We start from the raw sequence: 26,569 nt of genomic DNA on the forward strand, positions 1-26,569 counted from the left end.
GAGTGAAATGTTTTCCTAATTGCAAGTCCTGCAGCTGGGAGAAGCAGGAAATGGTTGAAGCTTCAGGCAGTTTGTAAGTAGCAAAAAAAATAGAAGCAATTTTGGGACTCTTTTGAAACATGTGGCTGTGAATATCAGGTTAAAGGTGACACACATGGACACTCAGTCTCTTAAGTTGAGGATTGCAGTAAAGTGGTGGGTCGAGGAAAGCTTTGGTGGTTCTAACTTGAATGATTCTTTTTGAGGTGGCTTAATGATTTGTTTTTCATACTGTCTTGTTTGATTTTGCTGCTTTAGGAAATAAGAGTTCTGAGGTCTCCTTTTTAATTTCCAGGGATGAAAATTTTTTTCTTTATGGCTTTTTTGAGCTTCAGTTGATGGGACTTATCCTACTTTTGAAGTCCATTGGGCTGGCTTTCAGAGCCCCATGCATGATTCTATTCTATTTTGTTTTAATTTACCTAAACTATTTACTTTAAGACTCTTGAAAATAAAATTGGTTTAGGGGCGTCTGGGTGGCTCAGTGGGTTGTGCATCGGACTCTTGGTTTCAGCTTGGGTCATGATCTTGGGGTCGTGGGATTGAGCCTGGTGTAGGGCTCCCTGCTCAGGAGAGAGTCTCCTTGAGATTCTCTCCCTCCCTCTCCCTCTGCCCCTTTTCCCATCCGCACCCCCTCATATGCGTGTTTACTTTCTAAATAAATAAATAAAATCTTTAAAAAATGAAATTGGTTTAAAAAAAGAAATATCCATCATTTTTTATTAGACTTTTTATTTTGAGATAATTCTAGATTCATGTAGAGTTAGGAGAGATCTGATACACTCTTTACCCAGTTTCCCTGAATGGTAACACATGGCAAAACTATAGTACAATATCACAACCAGGATATTGACATTGATACAGTTAAGGTACAAAATATTTTCATCACCACAGTATCCATCATGTTGCCCTTTTATACCTACACCCACTTCCTTTGCACACCCCTTCTTTAACCCCTCTCAACCACTAATCAAAAGATCAGTTTTTAAGCAAGAGAATTTTAAAACATTTTATTTATTTGAGAGAGAGAGCAAGCACGCACAAGCAGGGGAAGGGGCAGAGAGAGAGGGTGAAGCAGGCTCCCAGCTAAGCAGGGAGCTTGACTTGGGGCTCCATCCCAGGATCCTGGGATCATGACCTGAGCCAAAGGCAGCCGCTTAACCGACTGAGCCACCCAGGTGCCCCTTAAGCAAGAAATTTTATGTGCAATCTTAACTAGTTTTGTATTAGAAATCCACATAGCCTTAATGAAAAGAGCCCTGGACTGGGATAGAAGATTTTGGTTCACTGTAGCTCTGTGACCTTGGGCAAATAATTTTAATTTCTTTGTGCTTCACTTTCCTTATGCAAAAATGGGATAATGGTATATTAATTTCTATCTAACCTATTTATAGGATTTTGAGAAATTATAAAGTTTATAGGCCCAAACTGAAATTAAATTTAACAGAGATAATCCCTATGTTTAAACTCAAATGTACAAGAACAGGATAAAGAAGAGCTGGGTGTAGTATAGTGTGAAAATATCTGGAAATTTTTTTTTTTTTTTTAAGATTTTATTTATTTATTTGACAGAGAGAGACACAGAGAGAGCAGGAACACAAGCAGGGGGAGTGGGGGAGGGAGAAGCAGGCTTCCCGCTGAGCGGGGAGCCCGATGCGGGGCTCGATCCCAGGACCCTGGGATCATGACCTGGGCCGAAGGCAGACGCTTAACGACTGAGCCACCCAGGCACCCCAAAATATCTGGAAATTTTGGTTATTACAAATGTAGCATGAACTGGCTATGCAGTGTGCTGCTAAAAACACCTTCGGCTATATTATTGGAAGTTTATCCAGGTCACAAAAGTATTGATTCCAATATATTTTTGTTCTAGGTTGGAAACATTTTGCATGTTTGTTTAAATGGACACTGACAAAGTTGAGAGCATTCCAAGGAAGGCAGGCAGAACTGTAAATGGTCTGAAAGCCATTTATATAGGAAACTTTGGGGACTTGTGGAAGGTAGTGTTGATAAGTTTTAAAACTGCAAATATAATGAAATGCCCATAATCCCACCATCCAGAATTAACTGCTCTTAGCTGTTCTTTTAGAAAGAAAAAAAAAATGAGATAAAGTCAAAGCCCCTTTCCTCCTCCTTCCTACAAGGAACTCTGTCTTATTTTTATCAAGGTAATACATGTCCATAGTTTCAAAAATTTGTATAGTATTATATGCTTAGAAGGGAAAAATAGCAGTTATCCCACCCATAGAGTAAACCACAGTCATATATCTTAAATATTTCTTTTTCTTTTTTTTTTTAGATTTTATTTATTTATTTGAGAGAAAGAGTTTGCACACAAGTAGGAGTCAGAGGGAGAGGGAGAAGGAGAAGCAGACTCCCCACTGAGCAGGGAGTTGGGCTGGATCCCAGGACCTTGAGATCATGACCTGAGCTGAAGGCAGACACTTAACCAACTGAGCCCCCCCAGGCTCCCAGATCTTAAATATTTCTTTTTTTTTTAAGATTTTATTTACTTATTTGAGAGCGAGAATGAGAGAGAGAGAGAGCACATGAGAGGGGGGAGGGTCAGAGGGAGAAGCAGACTCCCTGCTGAGCAGGGAGCCTGATGCGGGACTCGATCCTGGGATTCCAGGATCATGACCTGAGCCGAAGGCAGTCGCTTAACCAACTGAGCCACCCAGGCACCCCTATATGCACTCATTCTTATGAAGGAATTGGGATCTTACCACTGAAGTGCTCCATCATTCTCTCTCTCTTTTTTAAAGTAGGCTTCATGCCCAGTATGTGGGGCTGGAACTCATGATTCTGAGATCAAGACTGGAGCTGAGATCAAGAGTCGGATACTTAACAACTGAGCCACCCAGGCACCCTGCTCCATCATTCTTTTTTTTACACTTTTCTTTGGTTAAATATACATAACATAAAGCTTACCATTTTAACCATTTTTAAGTGTATAGTTCTGTGGCATTAAGTACATTTACATTGTTGTGCATCCTGATGCCATTCTGATTTCATTCCTTTGTATGATACCATTTTTTTTCTTCTCTCTAGATACTTACAGAATTTTCCCTTTATTCCTAGTGTTCTACAGTTTAGAATTATTTGTGCTATTGTGTAGATTTTTAAATTCATTATGCTAGGGGCTTTGTGATTCCTTTAAAATTGAAAACTTATGATCTTAAAGTCTGCGCTATTTTTTGTACTTTTTCTTCAATACTTTTCTCTTTTTCTGGAAAGCCTGAATTGATTCTCTGTTTTTTAATCTATTATCTTTTTGGGGCACCTGGGTGGCTCAGTTGTTGGGTGTCTGCCTTCGGCCCGGGTCGTGGCCCCAGGGTCCTGGTATCAAGCCCCGTGTCAAGCTCCCTGCTCCACGTGGGAAGCCTGCTTCTCCCTCTCCCACTCCCCCTGCTTGTGTTCCCTCTCTCGCTGTGTCTCCCTCTGTCAAATGAATACATAAAGTCTTAAAAAAAAATCTATTATCTTTTGTAGTTCTCTGTCTTTATATTTTACTTTTTGGGAGATTTCCTTAAATTTGTCTTTCAAATCTTTCATTGAACTTTGTATTATTTCTCGGTTTAGAGATGCAAAATCTTGCCCCTGAGAAATACATTTTAGATTTTTAGGTTTTCTTATATTCCCTGGATTGTCTGTCTCCTTCAAGCTCCCCTCCCCTATCCCCATTTGGGTACCATCAGCTGTATGTATTTATAGGTATTCTTTTGGGCTGGTCAATTTTCCCAGATGGAAGTCCTCCAGTTTCTTGCTGGGGGAGCTTAGAGTCTGACTACAAGTGGTTTGGTACTGAGAAGGAGAAGAGGGACTGGGGATCTCCCCATTTAGTATATAGACTTTCACTTAATTTCCTTGTGCTTTTTAAAGATTGAACTTTATATTGAATTAAAAATTTCCCTGGTATTCATAAGGCATCTCACCCAGGTTAGCTGTGCCTGATGTGTCCCACTATCACACCCTCTCTGGCTCATACTTCAGAAAGTAAGCCTAAAGTCTTCAGATATAAAGAAGGGGCATTTGCCTGGCTGTATTCGGTTGAAAGAGAGAATTTGAAGCATTTCGCTGCTTCTTAAACACATTTTTAAATTGCTTTTCCATTTTTAAGTTCCACCCCAGATTCCCTCCTGCAAAGGGTTCCAATTCCTGAGCCTTTCCTGGGTTCCATAGTAGGAGTATGTATGCTTTTGTTTGCCAACATTTACCCTCTGGTTCTTTCTCTGGTATGTTAATCAATTACCACACATTTATCTGCTTTCCAGCTTTTAAAATTTTGTGTAAATTCTACCCCTGCAGTCATTTATGTTCTCAGTTTCTTTATCCTTGTGGATTTTTACCTTTTGTATTCCTTTACTCTTATTTTTAGTGGAGAATTAAATTAGGAGGGTCTAGAGGTAAATTGTTTAATTAACATATTTAAATAGAAATACAATCCATTTCTTTTAATTTTGTATATGTATAAAATGTATCCACAACTAATATATAGTAGTGCTTTATGTATTTTAGAAATTTTACATAAATGGGGGTATCTGGCTGGCTCAGTCAATAGAGCATACAGCATGTGACTCTTGATCTCGATTTGAGCCCCATGTTGGGTGGAGAGATTACTTAAAAATAAAATAATTAAAAATAAAAAAAATAAATAAAAATTTTACATAAATAGGGGTGCCTGGCTGGCTCAGTCAGTAGGGCATGCAACTCTTGATCTTGGGGTTGTGAGTTCAAGTCCCATGTTTGGAGTAGAGATTACTTAAAAATAATAAAAACTTAAAAAGAATTTTTACATAAGTGGAATATTTTAGGGGTAATTCCGCAGTTTTTTTTTCAGCATTATGTTGAGATCAAATGTTTATTTTTATTTTTTTTTAAGATTTTATTTATTTATTTGAGAGAGAGAATGAGAGAGAGAGAGCACAAGAGGGGGTCAGGTCAGAGGGAGAAGCAGACTCCCTGCTGAGCGGGGAGCCTGATGTGGGACTCGATCCCAGGACTCCGGGATCATGACCTGAGCCGAAGGCAGTCGCTTAACCAACTGAGCCACCCAGGCGCCCAAGATCGAATGTTTAAATAAATAGATCTAGTTCATCCATTTTTGAATGCTGCATAGCAATAAATCTTAAGATTATAGTACATTGTATTTAGTAATTTCCTTTTTATGAGCATTTAAATTGTTTTTGTGTTTTTCTCTAATAAAGATACATGTATGAGAATTTTTCTAAGGTATGATGAGAAGTGAAATTGCTAGGTGTATTACTTATCAATTGCTGCATAACAAATTACCCAAAATTTAGTGACTTAAAGCAACAAATATTTGTTGTCTAAGTTTCTGTGGATCAGGAATCAAGGTGTGTGCTACCCTATGACCCAGCAATTGCACTACTAGGTATTTACCCCAAAGATACAAATGTAATGATCCAAAGGGCACTGCACCCCAATGTTTATAGCAGCAATGTCCACAACAGACAAACTATGGAAAGAGCCCAGATGTCCATCAACAGATGAATGGATAAAGAAGATGTGGTATATATATACAATGGAATACTACTCAGCCTTCAAAAAATGAAATCTTGCCAGTTGCAATGATGTGGATGGAACTAGAGGGTATTATGCTAAGCTAAATGAGTCAATCAGAGAAAGACAATTATCATATGATCTTATATGTGGAATTTAAGAAACAAAACAGGGGCGCCTGGATGGCTCAGCTGGTTAAGTGTCTGCCTTTGGCTCAGGTAATGATCCCGGAGTCCCAGGATCCAGCCCCACGTTGGGCCTTCTGCTCAGTGGGGAGTCTGGTTCTCCCTTTGCCCCCACCCTGCTCTTGCTCTTTCTCACTCTCTCTCAAATAAATAAGTAAAATATTTGAAAAAAGATAAGAAACCAAACAGAGGATCTTAGGGGAATGGATGGAAAAATGAAACAAGATGAAATCAGAGAGGGAGACAAACTATAAGAGACTCTTAATCATAGGAAACTGAGGATTGCTGGAGGGGAGGGAGATGGGGTAGCTGGGTGATGGACATTAAGGAGGGCACGTGATGTAATGAGCACTGGGTGTTACATGCAACTGATGAATCACTGACCTCTACCTCTGAAACTAATAATACACTATATGTTAATTAACTGAAAAAAAGTTCACTTATTTGAATGTGAAAAAAAGGAAGTTCTTAAGTTTTGATTACAAAAAAGAAAAAGGAATCAAAGTGTGTCTCTCACAGGTTGCAGTCAGGTTGTTAGAGTTTTGGTTTCCTCTGAAGATTCAACTGGGGGAGGATCTGCTTCCAAGTTCTCTTGTGTGGTTATTGGCAGGTTTCAGTTCCTCATGGGTTGATTGACTGAGGGCCTTAGTTCTTTGCTAGCTTGTTTCTGGAGGCGTTTTTCAGTTCCTTGCCTTGTGGGACTCACCACAGAGCAGTTTTAAAACACCACAACTGGCTTCCATGACAGTGAAGAAGACGGAAGCCAGAGTCTGTAACCTAATTTTGGAAATGACATCCCATCACCTTTGCCATATTCTTTTTATTAGAAGTAAATCACCAGGTCCAGCCTGTATTCAAAGAGTGGGGATTACACAAGGGCATGAATAAAGTTGTGTACCACACAGTCATAGTCATACTAGAATATTTAGCCCGAAAGAAGTGATCAAGGGAACATACGAGTTTTGTCTTACGTTTGGAAGGCTTATATAAAGAGGAGACAGTAGATCTGCTTGCTTTTGGATCAGAGATTGAACTAAGAACGGTGTGTGTAAATTAAAATCTGTTGCCCTGGGGTGCCTGAGACTCGGTTGAGCATCTGACTCAGTTTCAGCTCAGGTCATGATCTCATGGGTTGTGAGATTGAGCCCTGTGTGGGGCTCCCCAGTCAGCAGGACGTCTTGAAGATTCTCTCCCTCTGCTCCTCCCCCTACTTGTGCACATGTGTGTGCTCGCTCAAATAAATAAATAAATAAATAAATCTTTTAAAAAAATAAAATTTGCTGCCTTGTGGGATAATGTACTCTGTTCTTGAACATATTCTCGCAGAGGCTGAGTGACCCCTTATAAAAAAGATTATAAAAAGGGTTCTTACATTAGGTTAGAAACCTAAGTATATGCTCTGTAAAGATTCTTTCTACTCTTAAGATTCTATAATTATAAATGAATGAGTTTTAAACTGTTAGTATTTGAATTGTCTGTTGGTTACTGATCAGGGAGAAGGGTATAAATATACATGGGTATTTGCACATAGGAGGTTTGATTTAGAAGACCCAGGCTTAAGTTAAGAGGAGAGCTATAAATTTATACTTTTAAAGATTTTTTATTTATTTATTCATGAGAGTCAGAGAGAGAGAGTGAGGCAGAGGCAGGGGGAGAAACAGGCTTCCTGGTGAGCAGGGAGCCTGATGCGGGACTCGATCCCAGGATCCCGGGATCATGACCTGAGCTGAAGGCAGACGCTTAACCATCTGAGCCACCCAAGCGCCCTAAATTTACACTTTTAATTACTGAAAAAAAATCAGTGTTCATATCCTATTTTTATTTTATATTTCTTTGGCTACCCTACAATGTTTACTAATATAATTCTTATTTTAAAATGTTGGAAGTGACTCAATTTTTTTCTCCCAGCAAAAAACAAATAAGGAAAGAATAAGAAGTAAATGCCCTATAATATTCCTGCCCAAAGATTATATTAACTATATTAATATCATGGTATAATGACATATAATCTCTCTGACCTTTTAATTTAATACACACACACACATTATTGGTGGTAATATGTTCTGTAACATCATTGTGAACACTGAATTAATGAATACTGAATTATTGCTCCTAGAGGAAATACAGGATTAGGTTCCTATGTGCCTCTGGTTACATTTTCATTAACTGATTAATACCTAAACTCATTTTATGTGTGTTGTTCAAAGACACCTTATTTATTTATTTATTTTTATTTTTTTGAAGAGTCTTTTTTTAAAAATTAATTAATTAATTTATTTTTGAGAGAGAGAGAGCACGAGAGTACCCATGGTGGGGGGAAGGGCAGAGGGAGAAGCAGGCTTCTCTCTGAGAAGGGAGCCCGATGTGGGACTTGATCCCAGGACCCTGGGATCATGACCTGAGCCAAAGGCAGATGCTTAACCAACTGAGGCACACAGGTGCCCTAAAGACACCCTATTTAATATATATATAATTAATTCATTTACATTGAACTCAAAACAAACAGTCCTATAATTTATGCTTGAACGAATGTATATAACATGTATTTTCTCCAGAAGGCACATCACAGCCTTCTTGCACTTAGAAATACTGGATAGCACTTTAGCTCTATACTTGGGGGTCATTTTAAACAGTGAAATCACCAACCAAGAGCACAAAAATACGAAAAATATGACACCATACCACAAAAAGGAACCTTTTTATAGTATGAAAGCTGAAACAAGAAGGCCAAGCATTGCCTAGTTTGACCTTGGTTGGGAATGTGCATGTCAGGCAATTCAAAATTTTTACCATTCTGTACATTCACATGTCCATGATTGACTAAAGAAGTGCTGCAAATATTGATTTTTTGAGTTACAAATATATTTTGATCAGTAGGCAAATTTTCAGATATGGAATCCATGAATAATGAGGATTGACCCTGTGTGTGTGTGTGTGTGTGTGTGTGTTTGTATACATCGTGGCTTTTGTTTTCCATTTTGTTTAATTTTATAAGAATGAAATAATTTTGAAAGTACTGTTATAATTTACTCCTTTCACCTAACATCCTAATCATTCATTCAACAAGTATTTATGTCTTGCCCACTGTGTATAGACTCTGGAGATTCTATAGCAAACAAAATTGACCAAGTGTCTGCCTTAGGGAGCTTACATTCTAATAGAGAAGGTAGATATAATATCTGGTACTGTTAAGTACAACAACAACAAAATAAAGCAAGGTAAGGAGATAGGGTGGCAAGTGGTCATTTTAGTTTTAAAAAAATTATTTTTTCATTGAAGTATAGTTGAAACAGGCGGTAATTTTAGATGAAGGGAAGTCCCTTTGAGGAGGGTAACATTTAATAGAGACCTGAATGAAATGAAGGTTCAGACTATACACACAGCTAGGGAATAGACATTCAGTGGAGAGAGATTAGCAAGTGAAGAAGACTTGAGATGGGAAGTTGCTTGGAATCTTTGAAAAATGAAGGGCAAAGAGCAGTAAAGATGAAATTATTAAGAGAAGTAGAAGCTGGATCATAAGGTAAGGAATCTAGATTTTATTCAGAATGTATTGGGAAGACATTGGAGTGTTTTATATGCATAATAACATGAGTTTATTAGAAGATCACCAACAATAATCTTATTAAAGATTATTCTGGTTGCTGTGTGGAGTGACTGACTGTGATGGAAGCAAGGAGACCAAATAGAAGGCTATTGTAGTATTATTCTAGGCAGTAGAGAGGATGGCTTTGTCTAGGATGGTAACGGTGGAGGTGGTAAGAGGGGATATGTTTTGATAGTAGCACCTGTAAGATTTGCTGGTGGATTGGTGAGCTCTTAGGGAAAGAAGGAAGTCAAGCATGGCTCCAACTTTGGCCAGAACAAGTGAGTGAATGGTAGTACTATTTACTGAGATAGGGAAGAGTGCGGAGGAGCTGGCTGGGGTGTATTTGGTGAGAGTTAAGATTTTTTCTTTTGGACATGTTAGGTTTGAGACAACCAAGACAACCAAGTGGTAATGTTCAGTAGGAAGTTGAATGTACAAGTCTGGACCTCAGGGGAAGAGAATGGATCTGGAGAACACATGATGTTTATGTGTTCATGTCAGTAAATATTCATCTACAACATAATTTTTTCATGACTGAGTCATGCTTGTTCAACTATAGACCCCGACAGTTAAAACTAGAAATGGATAAGCCCACTTAATTCATGTCCTAACTATAACCCATTGTGTTTATTTCTTATGGCACTTTCTTAATGCATTGACAGAGATGTTTGCAATGACCAGAAAATTCCAATCACCAGACCAGGAAAGCCCTGATAGTAACAGAATGCCTAGAAGACCACACACCCCACCACATCCCCTTCCCTGCCCATGATCACCACTGAACACATACTGACCCCCACCCATAATCACATGCCCTCTGCCTGCTCTCTCGTGCTGCCTCACTGAACCTCTCCCTGTAAAACTCTAGGTATCTATCTTGCTGGCAGAGAAGTCGGTTGGTAAGGCTTGAGGCTGCCACCTCCCCCAGCTGCCAGCACTTGAAGTAAATCTCTCCCTTTCTCTTTTCCAAACCCTCATCTCTTGAGTTAGTGACTTCTCTTGGGATGAGTTTATCCAAGTTTGTTCGGTAACGGTATTGGGAAACCCATCCTGGAGCTGTGCTTTTAATTTGTCCAACCTGCTTGGGATTCCTCAGGATGGAACATTTGGCTACAGCAGCACTCTAGGGCTTACCTGTTTATTCCCTGAGTTAGTGGCTATGATAGATCATTCTGTAACATTCCATTGTATTTATATACGCTGTATTTTGTGATGAATAATTTTGTAAATCCATATTTTAAACTAATTCCTGTAGGGTATTTGCAATGTAGTTTTGACATTAATGAGAATTAGCTTAATTTGCACAAATTAAAGGCATTGTTACAAGACTTTCTGCATTTGAGATGCCAACCACAAGTTCAGGAGTCTCTAGGCCATCTGTATTTCTGACCAAATTCAGGAGTTCTGAGCCCCTCGGGTTTGATAATTCACTAGAACAACTCATAGAACTCAGGAAAGTGCTATAATTATGATTACAGTTTTATTATAGCAAAAGGTTACAAATTTGAACCAGCAAAAGGGAGAGCTGTACAGAGCAAGGTCTGGGAGGTTCCTAAAAGCAAAGCTTCTGTGTCCTCAGGATATGTCACCCTCCCAGCATATCAGTGTATATTATCAACCAGAGAAGATCACCAACTCTGTGTTCAGAGTTTTTACTAGGGTTTCATTATGTAGACAGGAGTGATTGAATCATTGGCCATATGACTGAACTCTGTCTTCAACCTCTTTCTATTCCCCAGAGGTCAGGCTAATATCATGTGGCTCAGTGCACCAATCCTTTAATCACATGGTTGGTCTTTCTAAGATGGGCAGCCCCCATTTTGAAACTAGGGGCCCAGTGTCAGTCACTTGGTTAGCATAAACCCAGTGTGGCTGAAACAGCCCACCTTGAATAGCACAGACACTCCTACCATTTGGGAAATTCCAAAGGTCTAGAGGCTTACTCCCAGGAACCAGGCACAAAGACCAAATTCTTTATTATACAATAGTGTTAAAACCCAATTCAATTATTACTTCCTCTGGAAAGTCTTTATAGACTTTCCAAGGGCCTTTGTTCTTATCTCTGTTACAGTTTTTCTTTTTCCCCTCATTAGTGAACATTTTGAAGATCCCGATTTTAGTCATCTTTGTATCTCTAATATTAGCACTATATCTGGCTTATAGTAGTAAGTAGGCTCAGTAAGTATTTAATGAATTAAAATATTTAAGATATAGTTCATGAGATGAGAAGTTCCATATAGAATTCTCTTATTAGGATTTTAAAGATCAAATAGAATCAATAGTCTCACTTCATTCCTTCTTATTCCATTCATCACCATTTGCTCTACTTTAATATTTTTATACCTTTTTTATGTGGACATCAAATTTGCAAAAGAAAAAGAGATTTTGTTTTTTATAATATATCAACAGTATTTAAAGAGCAATATTTTCTAATGCATTTAAAATATACCACATTTCTACTTACACAATTTATAGAGACTACATTATCATATAATGTAAGTATTATCATGCTGAATCTCAGAGAATCTTTGTTTCCTTCTTCTGATCTTAAGGATGAATAAGTTCTAATGTCCTCTAATTTGTCCTGTCTGTGCATAGGTACAGAGTACTTAATAAAAATGTAATATTCCCTAAACCAGTCTGTATTAAGATTTAATATCTATATCTATCTATCTTTCTATCTATCCATCTATATGTTATCCAAAATGTGTTTATTGGGACAGTTTCCCACTCATCTTGATTCAGGGTGCTTTTAATTCTTTTTTTAAAATTTATTTTAATATATTTATTTTTTATTTTTTTTTTTTTATTTTTTTTATTTTTTTTTTTAAAGATTTTATTTATTTATTTGAGAGAGAGAATGAGAGATAGAGAGCACGAGAGGGAAGAGGGTCAGAGGGAGAAGCAGACTCCCCGCTGAGCAGGGAGCCCGATGCGGGACTCGATCCCGGGACTCCAGGATCAGGACCTGAGCTGAAGGCAGTCGCTTAACCAACTGAGCCACCCAGGCGCCCAATATATTTATTTTTTAAAGATTATTTATTTATTTATTTGACAGAGAGAGAGACAATGAGAGGGGGAACACAAGCAGGGGGAGTGGGAGAGGGAGAAGGAGGCTCCCTGCGGAGCAGGGAGCCCGATGTGGGGCTCAATTCCAGGACCCTGGGATCATGACCTGAGCTGAAGGCAGACACTTAACGACTGAGCCACCCAGGCGCCCCTGTTTATTGTTTGTTTTAAATAATGACAATTTAAAATAGTGACACCCACAAAACCAGTATCATTATTTAAAATGTTTAGTATAATCAGAACCCTGCTGAGAAATGTAAGATTATAAAATTCACAGAGTTTTTAATTCATTCATCAAATATTAATTAAACATCTAAAATATTCTAGGTACAACATTAAGCCCTGGGGACTCAAAGATTAATACAGCATGATACCTAACCTTAAGAAGCTTACAGCTTTGGGCGCCTGGGTGGCTCAGTCGCTTACAGCTTTTGGGGTAAGACACAACATTCATCAGATCACTAACAGTGTATGGAGGTTAAGTTAGAGATTAATGCAATGCTATGGGGTGCTTACCAGGAGTGTGAGTTTAGCTTGGAGGCCTTCCTGGAGTGGGGTGGTGTCATGTGAAGGTGGGCATACATGCTTTGCAAACTATAAATATTATGCAAATAGAGGCAAGTATTATTGATACACAGTTAAAATAGTCTGAAGTGAAAAATGATTACTCATTTTTGCTAAGACTCATACTGCTCTTTCCTTGAATGGAGCTGCTGAAATACTACCTAGTGACTTGTGTTAAGGGAATGTCCAGAAAAAACAAAAACAAAAAAATTACTGGTGCATTTTACATAGAATTTAACTTTTAAATCATGTGGCCCAGTGCTATACACTGTAGATATTAAATAATGTATATTCAGTGACAGTTACAGACTTGGTCATTGCTTCCAAATAGTATTAAGACCTTAATTCCATCAGGGTGCTTTTAGTTTTGCTTCCATCTGAAGGAGCATCCTTCTGTAAGCCTTGCTTTTCCTCCTATACACTGGCAAAGGACAGTGGAAAAGCCAACACACAAAACTACTGTTTGTGCATGGCTAAAGATGGTGGTGATTTTGTAGCATCCTGGACACTTCACATCCATGAAGTAGGAGTTGGGGCTCTGCATCAGGCACTTCTTGTGCTTACTCTTTTCCTCCTCTGGGGATGGGTGGAGGAGGTCCTCTCATGGGGAGGTTGTCACCACTGGAAAGCAAAAAACAACAACAACAACAAAAAACTTAACATTTTTATAATTTTTATCTAGGCTAGTTCTTATGAGACAGCATTTCACTGGGATATATCCTTTTTGGAGTAGTAAAGACACTAGAAATTATTTGCATGAGATTTATTTTTTCTCTGCTATACAAAATTTTTTTAAAAAATTTTGAGAGAGAGACAGAGCATGTGCGGGGTGAGGGGCAGAGGGAGAAGCAGACTCCCCGCTGAGCAGGGAGCCCTATGTGGGGCTTGATCCCAGGACCCTGAGATTATGACCTGAGCCAAAGGCAGATGCTTAACCATCTGAGCCACCCAGGCACCCCTGTTACACAATTTTTCATTTGCATGAGATTTTAAAAAATGCACTGCTGATTTTTATTAAGTGTCTATCCTTTTTTCATAAGCTTTAAAACACGCTATTTATTTATTTATTTATTTATTTATTTATTTATTTATTTTTAAAAGATTTTATCCATTTGACAGAGAGAGACACAGCTCAAGAGGGAACACAAGCAGGGGGAGTGGGAGAGGGAGAAGCAGGCCTCCCGCTGAGCAGAGAGCCCGATGCGGGGCTCGATCCCATGACCTGAGCTGAAGGCAGACGCTTAATGACTGAGCCACCCAGGCGCCCCACGTTTTGTTTTTTAGAACAGTTTTAGATTACCGAAAAATTGAGATGATAGTACAGAGTTCTATATATACTTCCTCATCCAGTTTTCATTATTATTAACATATTAGAGTAGATTTATTTCAGTTAATGAATTAATATTGATACGTTATTATTAACGACTTCAAATTTTTATCTAATGTCTTTTCTTTGTCCAGGGTCCCATCCAGGACACCACATTAATTTAGTAGTCATGTCTACTTAGGCTCTCTTGGCTGTCACAGACTTTCCTTGTTTTTGATGACCTTGATAGTTTTGAGGAGTCAAGTATTTTTAGGATGCTTCTCTTTTGGAATTTGTCTGATGTTGTTCTCATAATTATACTGGGGTTGTGGTTTTTGGGTGTGTTAACCTTAAAATAAAACAGCCTTACCAGCAAACAGTTTATTTTACCAGCAAAAATAGGTTTATTTGGGAATAACAGAATTGCAAAGCCATAAGCAAATCTCACAAAGGAGAGGAACATTATTTTATGGAGAAAGAGGAAGTTGGGAGGAGTTGTTTTGAACAAAAGTCCATTGGAGAAAAGCAAGAGTAGGGTGATTTTTCATTGCCTGAGTTGCAGAGTTAGTAGATTTTTTATATGAGATGCAATGTACATCTTTCTCTGTTGGGACCTGTAGTTGATGATTCTTTTCCAGTGATGATTCTTCAGTTGGATTTGTCATTGACAATTCCTCCTGTAATTGATATTGAGTGGTACAGCTCTGCCTTCCAGCCTCCCCTTCTAGCATCCAGATCCACTTTAATGAGGTTTCCCTTTTTTAATTTTCACAGGTGGAAGATCACAGAGATACAGTGCTATTCTTATCACATCATATCAAGGGTATATATTATCGACGTGATTTATCATTGTTGATAATGACCTTAATCACCTGGCTGAGGTTGACAGGTTTCTCCACTGAAGTTAGTCTCCCCCTTCCCATTTCCCATGCTGTACTTTTTTTTTAAGAGAGAGTGAGAATGTGGGGGAGGGAGAGAGAGAATCCTAAGCTGGCTCCATGCCCAGTGCAGAGCCTGACCGGAGGCGTGCTGTCACGACCCTGAGATCATGACCTGAGCTGAATCAGGAGTTGGGTGCTTAAGTGCCTGAGCTATCCAGGTGCCCCTCCATGCTGTAGTTTTTGAAGGGAGATCTCCATGCACTTAGGGAGTGGGATTTATGGTCCCCATCCTTGCAGGTGGAGTATCTATATAAATTATTTGGAATTCTTCTGCAAGGGAAATTTCTTCTTCTCCATTTGTTTGTTTAATCATTTCCTTAGTATCAGTATAAACTCAGAGATATTTATTTTGTACTTTAGGTTATAATCACATTTGGCTTTTGGAAGCTCATTCAGTTAGTCTCCTGTGTCCCTTTGATATACCTCTGTAAATTTAGGATCTTTTTGTTTTTAGCATTTCCTTAGTTTCTGACATTACAAGATGCTCAGCTCATCTTGTGTATTTCCTGTCCCAGTCTTGGGATCAGCCATTTCTCCAAGAAACCTGGGTTTCTTTTGTTGGAGAGTGGTGTTAGAAACTAAGATCTTGTCTCTAGGTGTGCTTGTTACAACTGGGATTTCATTGATTCTAAGCATTCTCAGCTGACTGAATAAGTAAATATATGTATATATGCATACATACATATCTATAAATATTTCTAGATGTAACCATCTGTATTTTTACTAAGCTAAACACAAGTTCATATTCTAGCTCTAATCCCTTATCACATGGATCATTTTATTTAGCCTTTTCGTCCTGCTCATCTGTAATCTCCCATTCCAAAAGTGAGAAACCTTCTACCATCCACCATTCAGTTACCTAATTGTTCAGGTTCAGTAAACATGTATAGTGGTTTCAGAATTGTTAACCTGTACACCTGTGGGAAACAGCTTTATTAGCTAGAGTATAATGCTAATATGTGGTTCCCTGTGCTTTTAGTCTAACAGACTCCAGTGATTTCCAAAGTTATGTAGGTCAGTACCTTTATCCACTATCCTCTTCGGTATTGTTGTTTCATAGTTTTGTATATTTTTATTATGGCAAATTTCAAACATATACAAAAATAAGGAGAAGAGTATAATGAACCACATGTACCCATCACCAGCCTCATGAAAATTATTAAAAACATAGTCAGTCGTGTTTTATCTGTACTCCCCCCTTACTCCCCCTAGTCAACATGTGATTATTTTGAAGTAAATCCCATGGTTATTTTGAAGTAAATCCTATATATATTATTTTTTCTGTAAATATTCCCAAATGAGACCATAATTTAACCAGTCCCCTATTGACAGATAGTTTTTATTTATTTATTTATCTAGCTAGCTAGCTAGCTATTTATTTTAAAAGGAGATCCTTTTTAAAAAGATTTTATTTATTTATTTGACAGAGAGAGACACAGCGAGAGAGGGAACATAGCAGGGGGAGTGGGAGAGAGAGAAGTGGACTTCCTATGGAGCAGGGAGCCCAATGCGGGGCTCGATCCCAGGATCCTGGGATCATGACCTGAGCCGAAGGCAGATGCTTAACGACTGAGCCACCCAGGCACCCTGATAGTTTTTATTTATTACAAGTAGTGCAACTATAAATTTACATTTACATTTATCTTTGCAACTGCTGGGTAAATTTCTAGAAGTTGAATTGCTGAAACAGAGTTAGAAGCATTTAAAATTGAGAAATACTGCCAAATTTATTTTAATACCACCAAGAATAAATGAGAATGGTACCTTTATCTACACTGATTTTATCTAACTTTTAAATATTTGGCAATATGAGATCTGAAAAATGATATATGTATCTTCCTTTTGCATTTCTTTAATTATAAATGGATAGGACATTTTTCCTATCTTTAGTGGTCATCTGTTTTTTTCTGTGAACTGTACATTTAAATTCTTTGCTTGTTTAAGAAAAGGAAATAAGTTGTCACAAAGGTCTAATTTCCTTTCCTAAACCATTAATGCTGTGCTGTCATCTCTCTATTTTTCCTTATACCTAGTTCAGATCACCAACTCAGGAGTGGTATTTATGTCCCTTCAGTGAAGGTAAATAACTGCCCACTTTTTTTCTTCTGTCCTCTTTTCACCCACCAAAGATTCTTAGCTCTGTTTTCTGTGAATCCTGGATACCGTCAGATTGCTTATCAAACAGATGTGGGGTTTTTTTTTTCAAGATTTTATTTATTTATTTGACAGAGAAAGAGATTGGGAGAGAGAGAGAGAGAGAGCACAAGCATGGGGAGCGGCAGGCAGAGGACAAGGGAGAAGCAGGCTCCCCACTGAGCAGAGAGAGCCCAGTGCTCTCTTCCCCAGGACCCGAGGGATCATGACCTGAGCTGAAGGCAGACACTTAACTACCTGAGCCACCCAGGTGCCCCTCAAACAGATGGTTTTAGGTCAGCTTCTGAGGGAGTACTCTAGGGAAATATGCCCAAGAAGCCACAGGAAGGATTTCTACAGACATGTGGGGGAATGTTTGTAATTGTTTAGCAAAGAATATGCCCAGAGAATATCACTTCAGCCTGCTTTGTTCATCTGTTCTGTCTTTCCACGCAAACATAAGACATGCACTCTGACTTTTGCTGCTGTGCCCCTTTGACGGTATTTTCAGCCTTATTTTTGTCAGAGTGAATTATCTGTCTCCATCTGCTTTGGACATAAGTGTAATCATAGTATTATTGTTGGTTTCTTGATTTAGGGAAATGGTGATTGCATTCTGTCCTGAATTAAATGACAACGTCAGAGTGTAAGAATGTACTGACAGACTGATTTTCTTTGCTTATGTATTCTTTAAAAACAACTGTTCAAAATCTCATACACACAGAAGTTGTTTGCCAAGCATTTGAAGCCATCTAGTTTACCAGGTGGCAGCTGCTGTTGTTTATTGGGACCTAATTTAAACCACAGACATGAAATAAAGAGTGTCCTTGTTTTTAAAAAGAGAAACTGTGATTTCTTAAAAAACAGCTTTGTTGAGATATAATTTACATACCAGACAAGTCACCCACTTAAAGTGTACAATTGAATGGTTTTTAATATATTCACTGAGTTGAAGAACCATCACCACAATCAATTTTAGAATATTTTTATAACCCTCAAAAGAAATGCTATGCCTGTTCTGGACATTTCATATAATTAGAATCATGCTGGTGGTCTTTTGTGATTGACTACTTTCACGTAGCATACTTTCAAGGTTCATACATATTATAGCATATATCAGTACTTTATTCTGATGGCTTAATACTATTCCATTGTATGAATATACCATAATTTATCCATTCATAAGTTGGTATAAGTTTGGATTGTTTCCACTTTATTAAGAATAATGCAGTTATGCACATTTGTGTATAAGTTTTTGAATGAACATGTCTTAATTTCTCTTGGGTATATGGCTAGGAGTAGAATTGCTGGGTCATATTGTAATTCTATGTTTAATCTTTTAAGAATCTGCCAGACTGTTTTCTAAGGTGGCTGTACCATTTTACATTTCCACCGTAAGTGTAGGAGGTTTCAGATTTCTTCATATTCTTGCCAGCACTCATTATCTTTTTGATTATAGTCATCATAGTGAGTATGAAGAGGTATTTGAGAGAGAGTGAGCAAGAATGTGAGTCGGGGGAGGGGCAGAGGGAGAGGGAGGGAATCTCAAGCATACTCCCCACTGAGCATGGAGCCTGTCACAGGGCTCAATCTCACCACCCTGATCATAAGCTGAGCTGAAACCAATCGTCGGACACTTAACCGACTGAGCCACCCAGGCACCTTGTGATTTTGATTTTGATTTTGTTGTTATTTAACTTGTGTTTAAAAACTATTATTAAAAATTATTAAAGGGCGCCTGGGTGGCTCAGTTGGTTAAGCGACTGCCTTCGGCTCAGGTCATGATCCTGGAGTCCCAGGATCGAGTCCCGCATCGGGCTCCCTGCGCAGCGGGGAGTCTGCTTCTCCCTCTGACCCTCCCCCCCCTCATGTGCTTTCTCTCTCTCATTCTCTCTGTCTCTCAAATAAATAAATAAAATCTTTAAAAAAATTATTAAAAAATACTTTTAAGTATACTTAAAATTATTATCATTATTAAAAATAGTTTATTTTTTAGAAGAGTTTTAGGTTTATAGAAAAATTGAGCAGAGTGTAGAAAGAGTTCCTATTTGGTGCCCCCCCCATAGTTTCTCCTATTATTAATTTTTTACATTAGTATAGTACACTTGTTACAATTAATGAACCAATATTGATATGTTGTTATTAACTGAAGTCCATAGTTTATTCAAATGTCTTCAGTTTTTACCTAATATCTTTTTTCAGTTCCAAGTTCCTATCTAAAATTCCACATTACAGGGGTGCCTGGGTGGTGCAGTTGGCTAAGTGTTGGACTCTTGGTTTTGGCTCAGGTTGTGATCTCAGTGTCATGAGATGGAGCCTTGCATCGGGCTCTGCACTTGGCGTGCAGTTTGTTTGGGATTCTCTCTTCCTCTGCCCCTCCTGCTTGTGCACTCTCTCTCTCAAATACTCTTTAAAAAAAAAAAATTCCACATTACATTACTTGTCAGTTCTTTCTGGCTCCTCTTAGCTATAATGGTTTTGCATACTTTGATGTTTTTGATGATCTTGACAGTTATGAGGAGTACTAGTCAAGTATTTTGTAAGATGCCCCTCTGTTGGAATTTGTCTCATATTTTTTTCATGATTGGACTGGGGTCGAGGTTTTTGAGTAGAAGATAACAGAGATACAGTGTCATTCTCATCATATCATATCAAGGGTATGTATTATTGATGTGATTTATCATTGTTGATACTGAGCTTGATCACCTGGCTAAGGCACTGGTTATCAGGTTTCTCCAGTGTAAAGTCACTCCTGTCTCTTTCCATACTCTGTTGTTGAGCAGTTTTTCATGGCATTATCCATTTATATATCTTCTTTGGAGAAATATCTATTCAGATTCTTTTTAAATTGGGGTTTTAAAAGTTACCCATTTAGAATTTAGATTGTTTTTATTATTCAGTTGTAAGAATTCTTTATATATTCTTTACATATCCTAGATACAAGTCCCTTATATGTAATTTGCAAATATTTATTCCCATTCTTTGGGTTGTCTTATTAATTTTGATGAAGTCAAATTTATCTATTTTTTCTTTTCTTTTTCTTTAATTTAATTTTTTAAAAATGTATTTATTTGACAGAGCGCAAGTAGGCAGAGCAGCAGTCAGAGGGAGAGGGAGAAGCAGGCTCTCCACTGAGCAGGGAGCCTGACGGGGGGCTCGATTCCAGGACCCTGAGATCATGACCTGAGCTGAAGGCAGCTGCTTAATCGACTGAGCCACCCAGGCGCTCCTCTATTTTTCTTTTACTGCTTATGTCATGTCTAAGACTTTGCCTAACTCAAGGTCATAAAGATAGATGCTTATATTTTCTTCTAAAAGTTTTATAGTTTTATTTCATTCCTTTGGATATTTGAGACCCCATTGTGAGTTAATTTTTACATGTGGTGTGCCACAGGATTCCAACTTCATTTTCTTGCATATGGATATCCAGTTGCCTCAATGCCATTTGTTAACGAGACTATTCTTTCCCCATTGAATTGTCCTGGCACAACCATTTGATATTTAAGGTTCAGTTGAACATAGGGAAAAATTTAGTGTGTACATCTTAACATATTATCAGTAACTCTACCCAAAATCAGTTGAAGTTTGCTGAAGTATGGCAGAAGTCTCAGAGGCTTTTCATAACTGTTAGGACCAAAAATAATTCAGGAAACAATATTGCCAAAAATATAAATTACTCTGCTGACAGCTTACCACAACTGTAGACTCAATTTGGTTCCTTTTTTTCTTTTCCTTTTATTCGAGTATACTTGACACACAATGTTATATTAGTTTCAGGTGTACAACTTAGTGATTTAACAAGTTTTCACCACAAGTGTAGCTACCATCTGTCCTATTACATCAATATTACAATATAATTGGCTGTATTCCTTATGCTGTGCTTTTTATTGACTTATTTATTCCATAACTGGAAGCCTCCCTCTTCCCTTCACCCATTTTGCCCCACTCCCAGCAACCATCAGTTTGTTCTCCGTATTTATAGGTCCGATTCTGCTTTTCATTTGTTTATTCTTTTTTTTTTTTTTAGATTCTACTTATGAGTGGAATCATATGGTATTTGTCTTTTTCAGCTTGACTTATTTCATTTAGCACAATACTGTCTAGGTCCATCCATTTTGTCTCACATGGCACAATCTCATTCTTTTTTATGGCTGTGTAATATTCCATTGCATACACACCACATTTTCCTTATCCATTCATCTACTGATGGACACAGGCTGCTTCCATATATTGGCTATTGTAAAAAATGCTGCAATAAACATAGGGGTGCATATATCTTTTCAAATTAGGCTTTTTGTTTTCTTTGGGTAAATATGCAATAGTGGAATTAAGATTCTCTCTCTCCCTCTCCCTCTGTCCCTCCCCCCTCCCTGTCTCTCTCTCCCCCCCACTCTCTTTCTCCCCCCTCTCTAAAAACAAATGAATAAATAAAAGGGAATGACAGATTTATTTTTTTTACTTTCTGTGAGACTAGGTTTTGATGATCCCACAGTGTACTTGAGAGATATTTCACATTCTTACTGCTTTCTAGGAGCTTTCAGTCTAATTTAAGAAAATTTAAGCCCTTGTTCTAGAGATATGTTGGCTAATATTCATAATAATAATGCTATTTGAAGTAATTTTTAGGATGCAAGATGTAATTTAATATATGAATTTAAATGATGATGATATTGGAGTAGTGGAAACCCAAATAAATGGTCTCTGACTGCCTTTCCTCTTTTGTTTTTATTTTTTGGTGTTTTTTGTTTGTTTGTTTTTGAGAGAAAGAGAGCATGTGCATGAGCAGGGGTTGGGAGGGGTAGAGGGAGAGGGAGAGAGAGAATCCCAAGGAGGCTCCACACCCAGCACTGGCTGGAGCCCACAATGACCCCAGCTGAAATTAAGAGAATGACGCTTCCCCAGTGCCCCTTTCCTCTTTTTTTAAGAGTCCATTTGTGTGAGAAATACACAAGTTTTCTTGGATGGTTTTACTGCATAGGCCTGTGCTTAACAGCCAAAGTTTCTCCACAATGTGCCCTTAGAATCAGTTTTTTTTTTCCTTTTTTCTCTTTGTCTACAATATACCTCTTCTCAGTAATATGTATTTAAGTGAAATGATCGGATATTTAAGGTAAACACACTATTTATCAACACTGTGAATAAACTAAGAATAAAAACTAGATACAAATTAGCTGTATAGTTTTTCTTGTTTTTCATGGACTTTCCAGTATATTCTCCCTTAGAATATAGAGTCAAAAAGCTAGAATAGTTTTGGGGGATTCCTTGTTGACTAAGATCAATCTGTATCTTAGTTTCATTTTCTAAAACTCCAGTCTTACAGCTCTGAATTAAGCTTTTTTTTTTTTTTTCCTGTGAGCGTATAACCCAGGGATCAAATGCTACTGTTTCTATGGGCTTCCACTTGATACAAAGCAGTCTCTACCCTGTTCCTCCTTACCTCAATCCTCCACAGTTTATTTAAAAGTCCAAAGACTTCCTCCCTACCCTCTGGAGTGCTAGAACCAAGAGGCTTTTATTTTCCAGTTTGGCTCCTACTCAGCTCTTGCTTTTACTGCCAACATCAGCATTATCATTAGCATCTCAGAAATAAAAACCAACAAAAATTGTTTTGCTTTGGGGTTACTCCAGGAGGGAGTCACCTTGGTTTTTCTCAGAGAAATTCTGTTTCTCTTTTATGACTTTAAGAGAATCAGAATGTTCTTTCATTAAATTGAACATTCTGCTGTGCCCTACCTCGCTTGCTAGTGGAGACCAATTATGAAAGGTTGTGGTATCAGACCAAGTAGGGACTTTTTACCCTGTGTTCTTCCATTAAACCTGCCCCCACTCCCCATTTCTCTTGATTACCTTTTTCAAGTCTTAGAGGTAATTTCTCCCTGCTAATGATATTTATATATTTTTTTCTGAGGTCTTTGTCTCTTATGGTCAAAAGAAGGCTATTATATGTAATACTCCTTGCATAGTATTTGAACAATATGATGAGTTTTGTTAAAGTACAATTTTAAAAAGTACTGTTGTAACCAGTCATCCAGCTTTAGGATCCCAGGACATTTAAAAAAAATACATAAATAAACATGACTTCTGAAACCATATATATCACTTTCCCTCTTGACCTAGCAGTCATGCTCACAAAAACTCTCCTACGTGCAGTTTGACACTTATATAGCAGACACCTGTAGTTACTCAATTTATTTTAGGTGGAGAGGCCCAGTGGTTGATGCAGGGTTGTCTCTATGTGAGACAGAATCTACTGTGCAGTCTTGAAAAGGAAATAAGAAATGTCAAGAAATAGGGGCATCTGTGTGGCTCAGTTGGTCAAGTGTCCAACTCCTGATCACAGCTCAGGTCTCAATCTCACAGTTGTGAGTTCAAGCCCCGCTGGTCCAAGAAATAGTTATATACAAGGTGGATTATGATTATATAGAAGAGTTTTACATGAAGTATTTTCTGAGGGGCTTCAAAACAGATTACAATCTGTTAGGGTGAGATTTTCCTGTGGATCACCTCCCTTGCCTGGCTAATATATGAAAAGTCATTTATGTAGTTTCATTGTAGCCAGGGTTGAAGATCTGTAACTCTTCCCCAATTACTCTAGTTTTATTTGATTAGCCCTACAACAAATGTATAACCATCACTGAAAGACTTGATTACAGAGCTTGACCTTGATATTTGTACATTCGTTTTTTTGCATTTAGCACTGATCAATAGAAATCCTGTATTTCACACTTTGGAATGACATCTCCACCCCCACCTACCACTAGGAGACCTGAGTTAGAATGCTAATGGTTAGCAAAAGAAAAGCAGTAGTATCTTATTTATTTATTTTTTTTAATTTGGGCACTCTTACTGTTGTGAAAGGAGTACTTTACTTAATTAGTTTTGGGCAGTGCCTGAATCTGTTCAATTTTACCAATAAATCTTAATTAAATCTCATATTTTCTCTCACAACCTGTAGAACTACAACAGACCTTCATATTTGGCAGGGTTTCTGCTGATGAGTTTTTAAAATCAGTATGCTTATAAAACAACTCCTTTCAATAAAGTTGTTTTATAACTGGGTGTAATACATAGAAGGGTGTGTGTTGGTCCTCTGGGGCCTTTGTGCCCTGCTTGCAAATGTAAGTTCTGGCCTGACTGATCACATGTTTGGAGTCAGGACTCTGCCTGCTGTTTGTTCTTGGTGATATAACTTGGCTTCTTCCCTGGGAGAGGGGTGGAGATCTTTCACTGTCCTTGCCTTTGGTTTTGGGAACCTTTGAGATCCCAAGCATTTTAGAATTGATTCTTGAATTCAAAAGCTCAGTTCACACAATAACTTTCTTGAAGAGTGTGTCTTGTTTAAGGAGGTGTTTTGCCTATTAAAGTGATATAATTTAAGTCAGACAGTCTTGGAATTCTGAGTTAAGGAATCAAACAATGACATTGTTTTGGTTATTCTCTAAAGTACTATGAATGTGTCTTCTTCTAGTGCTCCTTTTGAGTGTAGTGCAAAGGACTGTTTTTTAGGGCTGGCCCTCTGTTTGGAAGCAGCTGCTACTCTGCAGACTTCATTGTTACATTGCTGACCTTTGTCATCAGGAATGCCCCTAGAGAAAACGGCCTCCTAATTGTTTTTCTTAAGCCTCTATGAAGTTTGTGATATGTCCTTTCAACTTACTTTTGGTTACTTTCTTAAGTTTACTTTGTTTACATTTATTTGGAGGCCCCATCTTTTTAGCTTTATCATGAATTGTCAGTTCTGAGTTCCTGGTAGGTGGTAAAAAAGAATTGCCCTTTCCCTGTTGTCCTGTTCTGCAGGAAGCCTTTGTGGTTTAGATTCACAGTTTCCCATTGTTGCTAGCTGCAGTTGTCTCCTCCCTCTTGTACCCTTCCCTCCCCACAACTCAGGCTCTTCCCTTGGCCCTCCTCATTCCTGGATCCCTTGCCCCACAAATGCCCTTGGGATTGCTGGAGTTTGAACGTGCTGTCTGGTAAGTACTGTCCTTGTGGCAAAACTGCAAGTGGATGGAGGGATTTCGTCTTTGTGTCTGGTCAGTCTTTCTGAAGTGTTGCTTTTAATAGCAAAAGTTTAAACTTTGAAATTGAGGTTGTAAGACTCTCTTAACTTTGAGGAGGGCTCTGTCATACGACTGTTGTTTTTGCTCTACTCTCCTGTTTCAATTATTAAGGCTTTGGAAATTTGATTTTTATTACTGGTTTAAAAAAACATTCTTACGGATTTTCTTGAGCTCATTAACATTAAAGCAAATGTTATGGGTTTAATATTTTAAATTTCCTTCAAATGGAAGTATATTTGTGATGTTTTTCTATTTATTTTCAGTATTAACATACTGATAAAAGTAATAATGAAGAAAAGATCTATTTTGTGGCTAAGCTGGAAAGTAGCATTTGCTTCTAAAATCAGAATGATTATTTTTCCTCTCAGCAGAATGTTTTTGGCAAAATTCATTAAGATTTTAGTAATATGTTCTTAATTCTGGGAAATGGTTTGCTGAGTACTTCAGGATAACAGATGCTTCTGGGAATTATTTTTGGGGAAGTTAGATTTGTTCATTAGCTCCTGCTCCCTTGAGGTGTGACATCTATAATGCTTTTGAAAGTAAAATATTTAATATTTAGTGTTCAGATTGAGTCAAATATCACCTTGATAATGGACTTTTTTATTTCTTTGGATTGTATGTTTTGATCCTCAACTAAGAAGCTGTACGTGTGCACACCTTTGCTTCTCCAAAAGTATTGCTAATTAAAGTCATTTTTATGGTAGACAGTATGAGGGAAAACTTGTTCGTGGGATGTAATTGCTGTTCAATTGAGTCATTTATTCAAGTGATAGTTGCACTTATACAATAATGACTTCCTGAGTTTCTGTGATGTGGCAGGTGCTAGTTTCTGTGCTAAGTACTTTGCATTTACTTCTAATTCCCAGTACAACCTTGCCACATAGGTAGCATTATCCCACTGGGATAATCCTCCATCCAGTACTTACCAGACTGACTGGGAAGCAGTCATGCATGGGTAGAAGGAACATGGATTTTTATTTTCTGCAAAATGAGAATAATCCCTATTTTGCAGATTAGTTGTGGGAATTAAAGGACATACCATGTGTATGGGGCCTAGCTCAGAGTTGGTGTTCATTAAGTGGTGACTGCTATTACAATTTTATAGCTAAATAACTTGCTGAAGGTCTCTCAGTTTTGAGTATTAGAGCTAGGATTTGAAC

General features: G+C 38.0%; 2 protein-coding genes across 7 annotated transcripts in view; one reads left to right on the plus strand and one right to left on the minus strand.

Moving 5' to 3' along the window:
• USP54 (ubiquitin specific peptidase 54) overlaps positions 1-26,569 on the plus strand; it is a 118,820-nt gene that overhangs the window by 16,115 nt on the left and 76,136 nt on the right. Inside the window, exon 1 of one of the 6 annotated variants that reach the window (XM_073878807.1) lies at positions 55-73. The exons of 3 other annotated variants lie outside the window; for them this stretch is intronic. The gene's annotated coding sequence lies outside the window, so the exon portion shown is untranslated. Of the gene's footprint in view, positions 1-54; positions 74-24,676; positions 25,320-25,348; positions 25,380-26,569 lie in introns of those variants that run through there. 2 more of the 6 variants (XM_073878800.1, XM_073878805.1) reach the window with 2 other exon arrangements.
• LOC112807678 (small ribosomal subunit protein eS27-like) lies at positions 13,191-22,987 on the minus strand. The gene is made up of 2 exons (XM_025850606.2): positions 22,787-22,987; positions 13,191-13,590 (listed from the first exon to the last, which is right to left on the minus strand). The coding sequence occupies exon 2, from the start codon at positions 13,511-13,513 to the stop codon at positions 13,331-13,333; it is 183 nt and encodes a 60-aa protein (XP_025706391.1). The 5' UTR covers positions 13,514-13,590; positions 22,787-22,987; the 3' UTR covers positions 13,191-13,330.

This window comes from Callorhinus ursinus, unplaced genomic scaffold, assembly GCF_003265705.2.
Source record: "Callorhinus ursinus isolate GAN/ISIS: 27379988/994484 unplaced genomic scaffold, GSC_fseal_2.0 scaffold31, whole genome shotgun sequence".
In the NCBI taxonomy this organism is placed as follows: domain Eukaryota; kingdom Metazoa; phylum Chordata; class Mammalia; order Carnivora; family Otariidae; genus Callorhinus; species Callorhinus ursinus.

What these genes read in the sequence shown, in the direction of transcription:
- LOC112807678 (XM_025850606.2), bottom strand. Translation starts at nt 13,513, where the DNA reads ATGCAGAGCCCCAACTCCTACTTCATGGATGTGAAGTGTCCAGGATGC.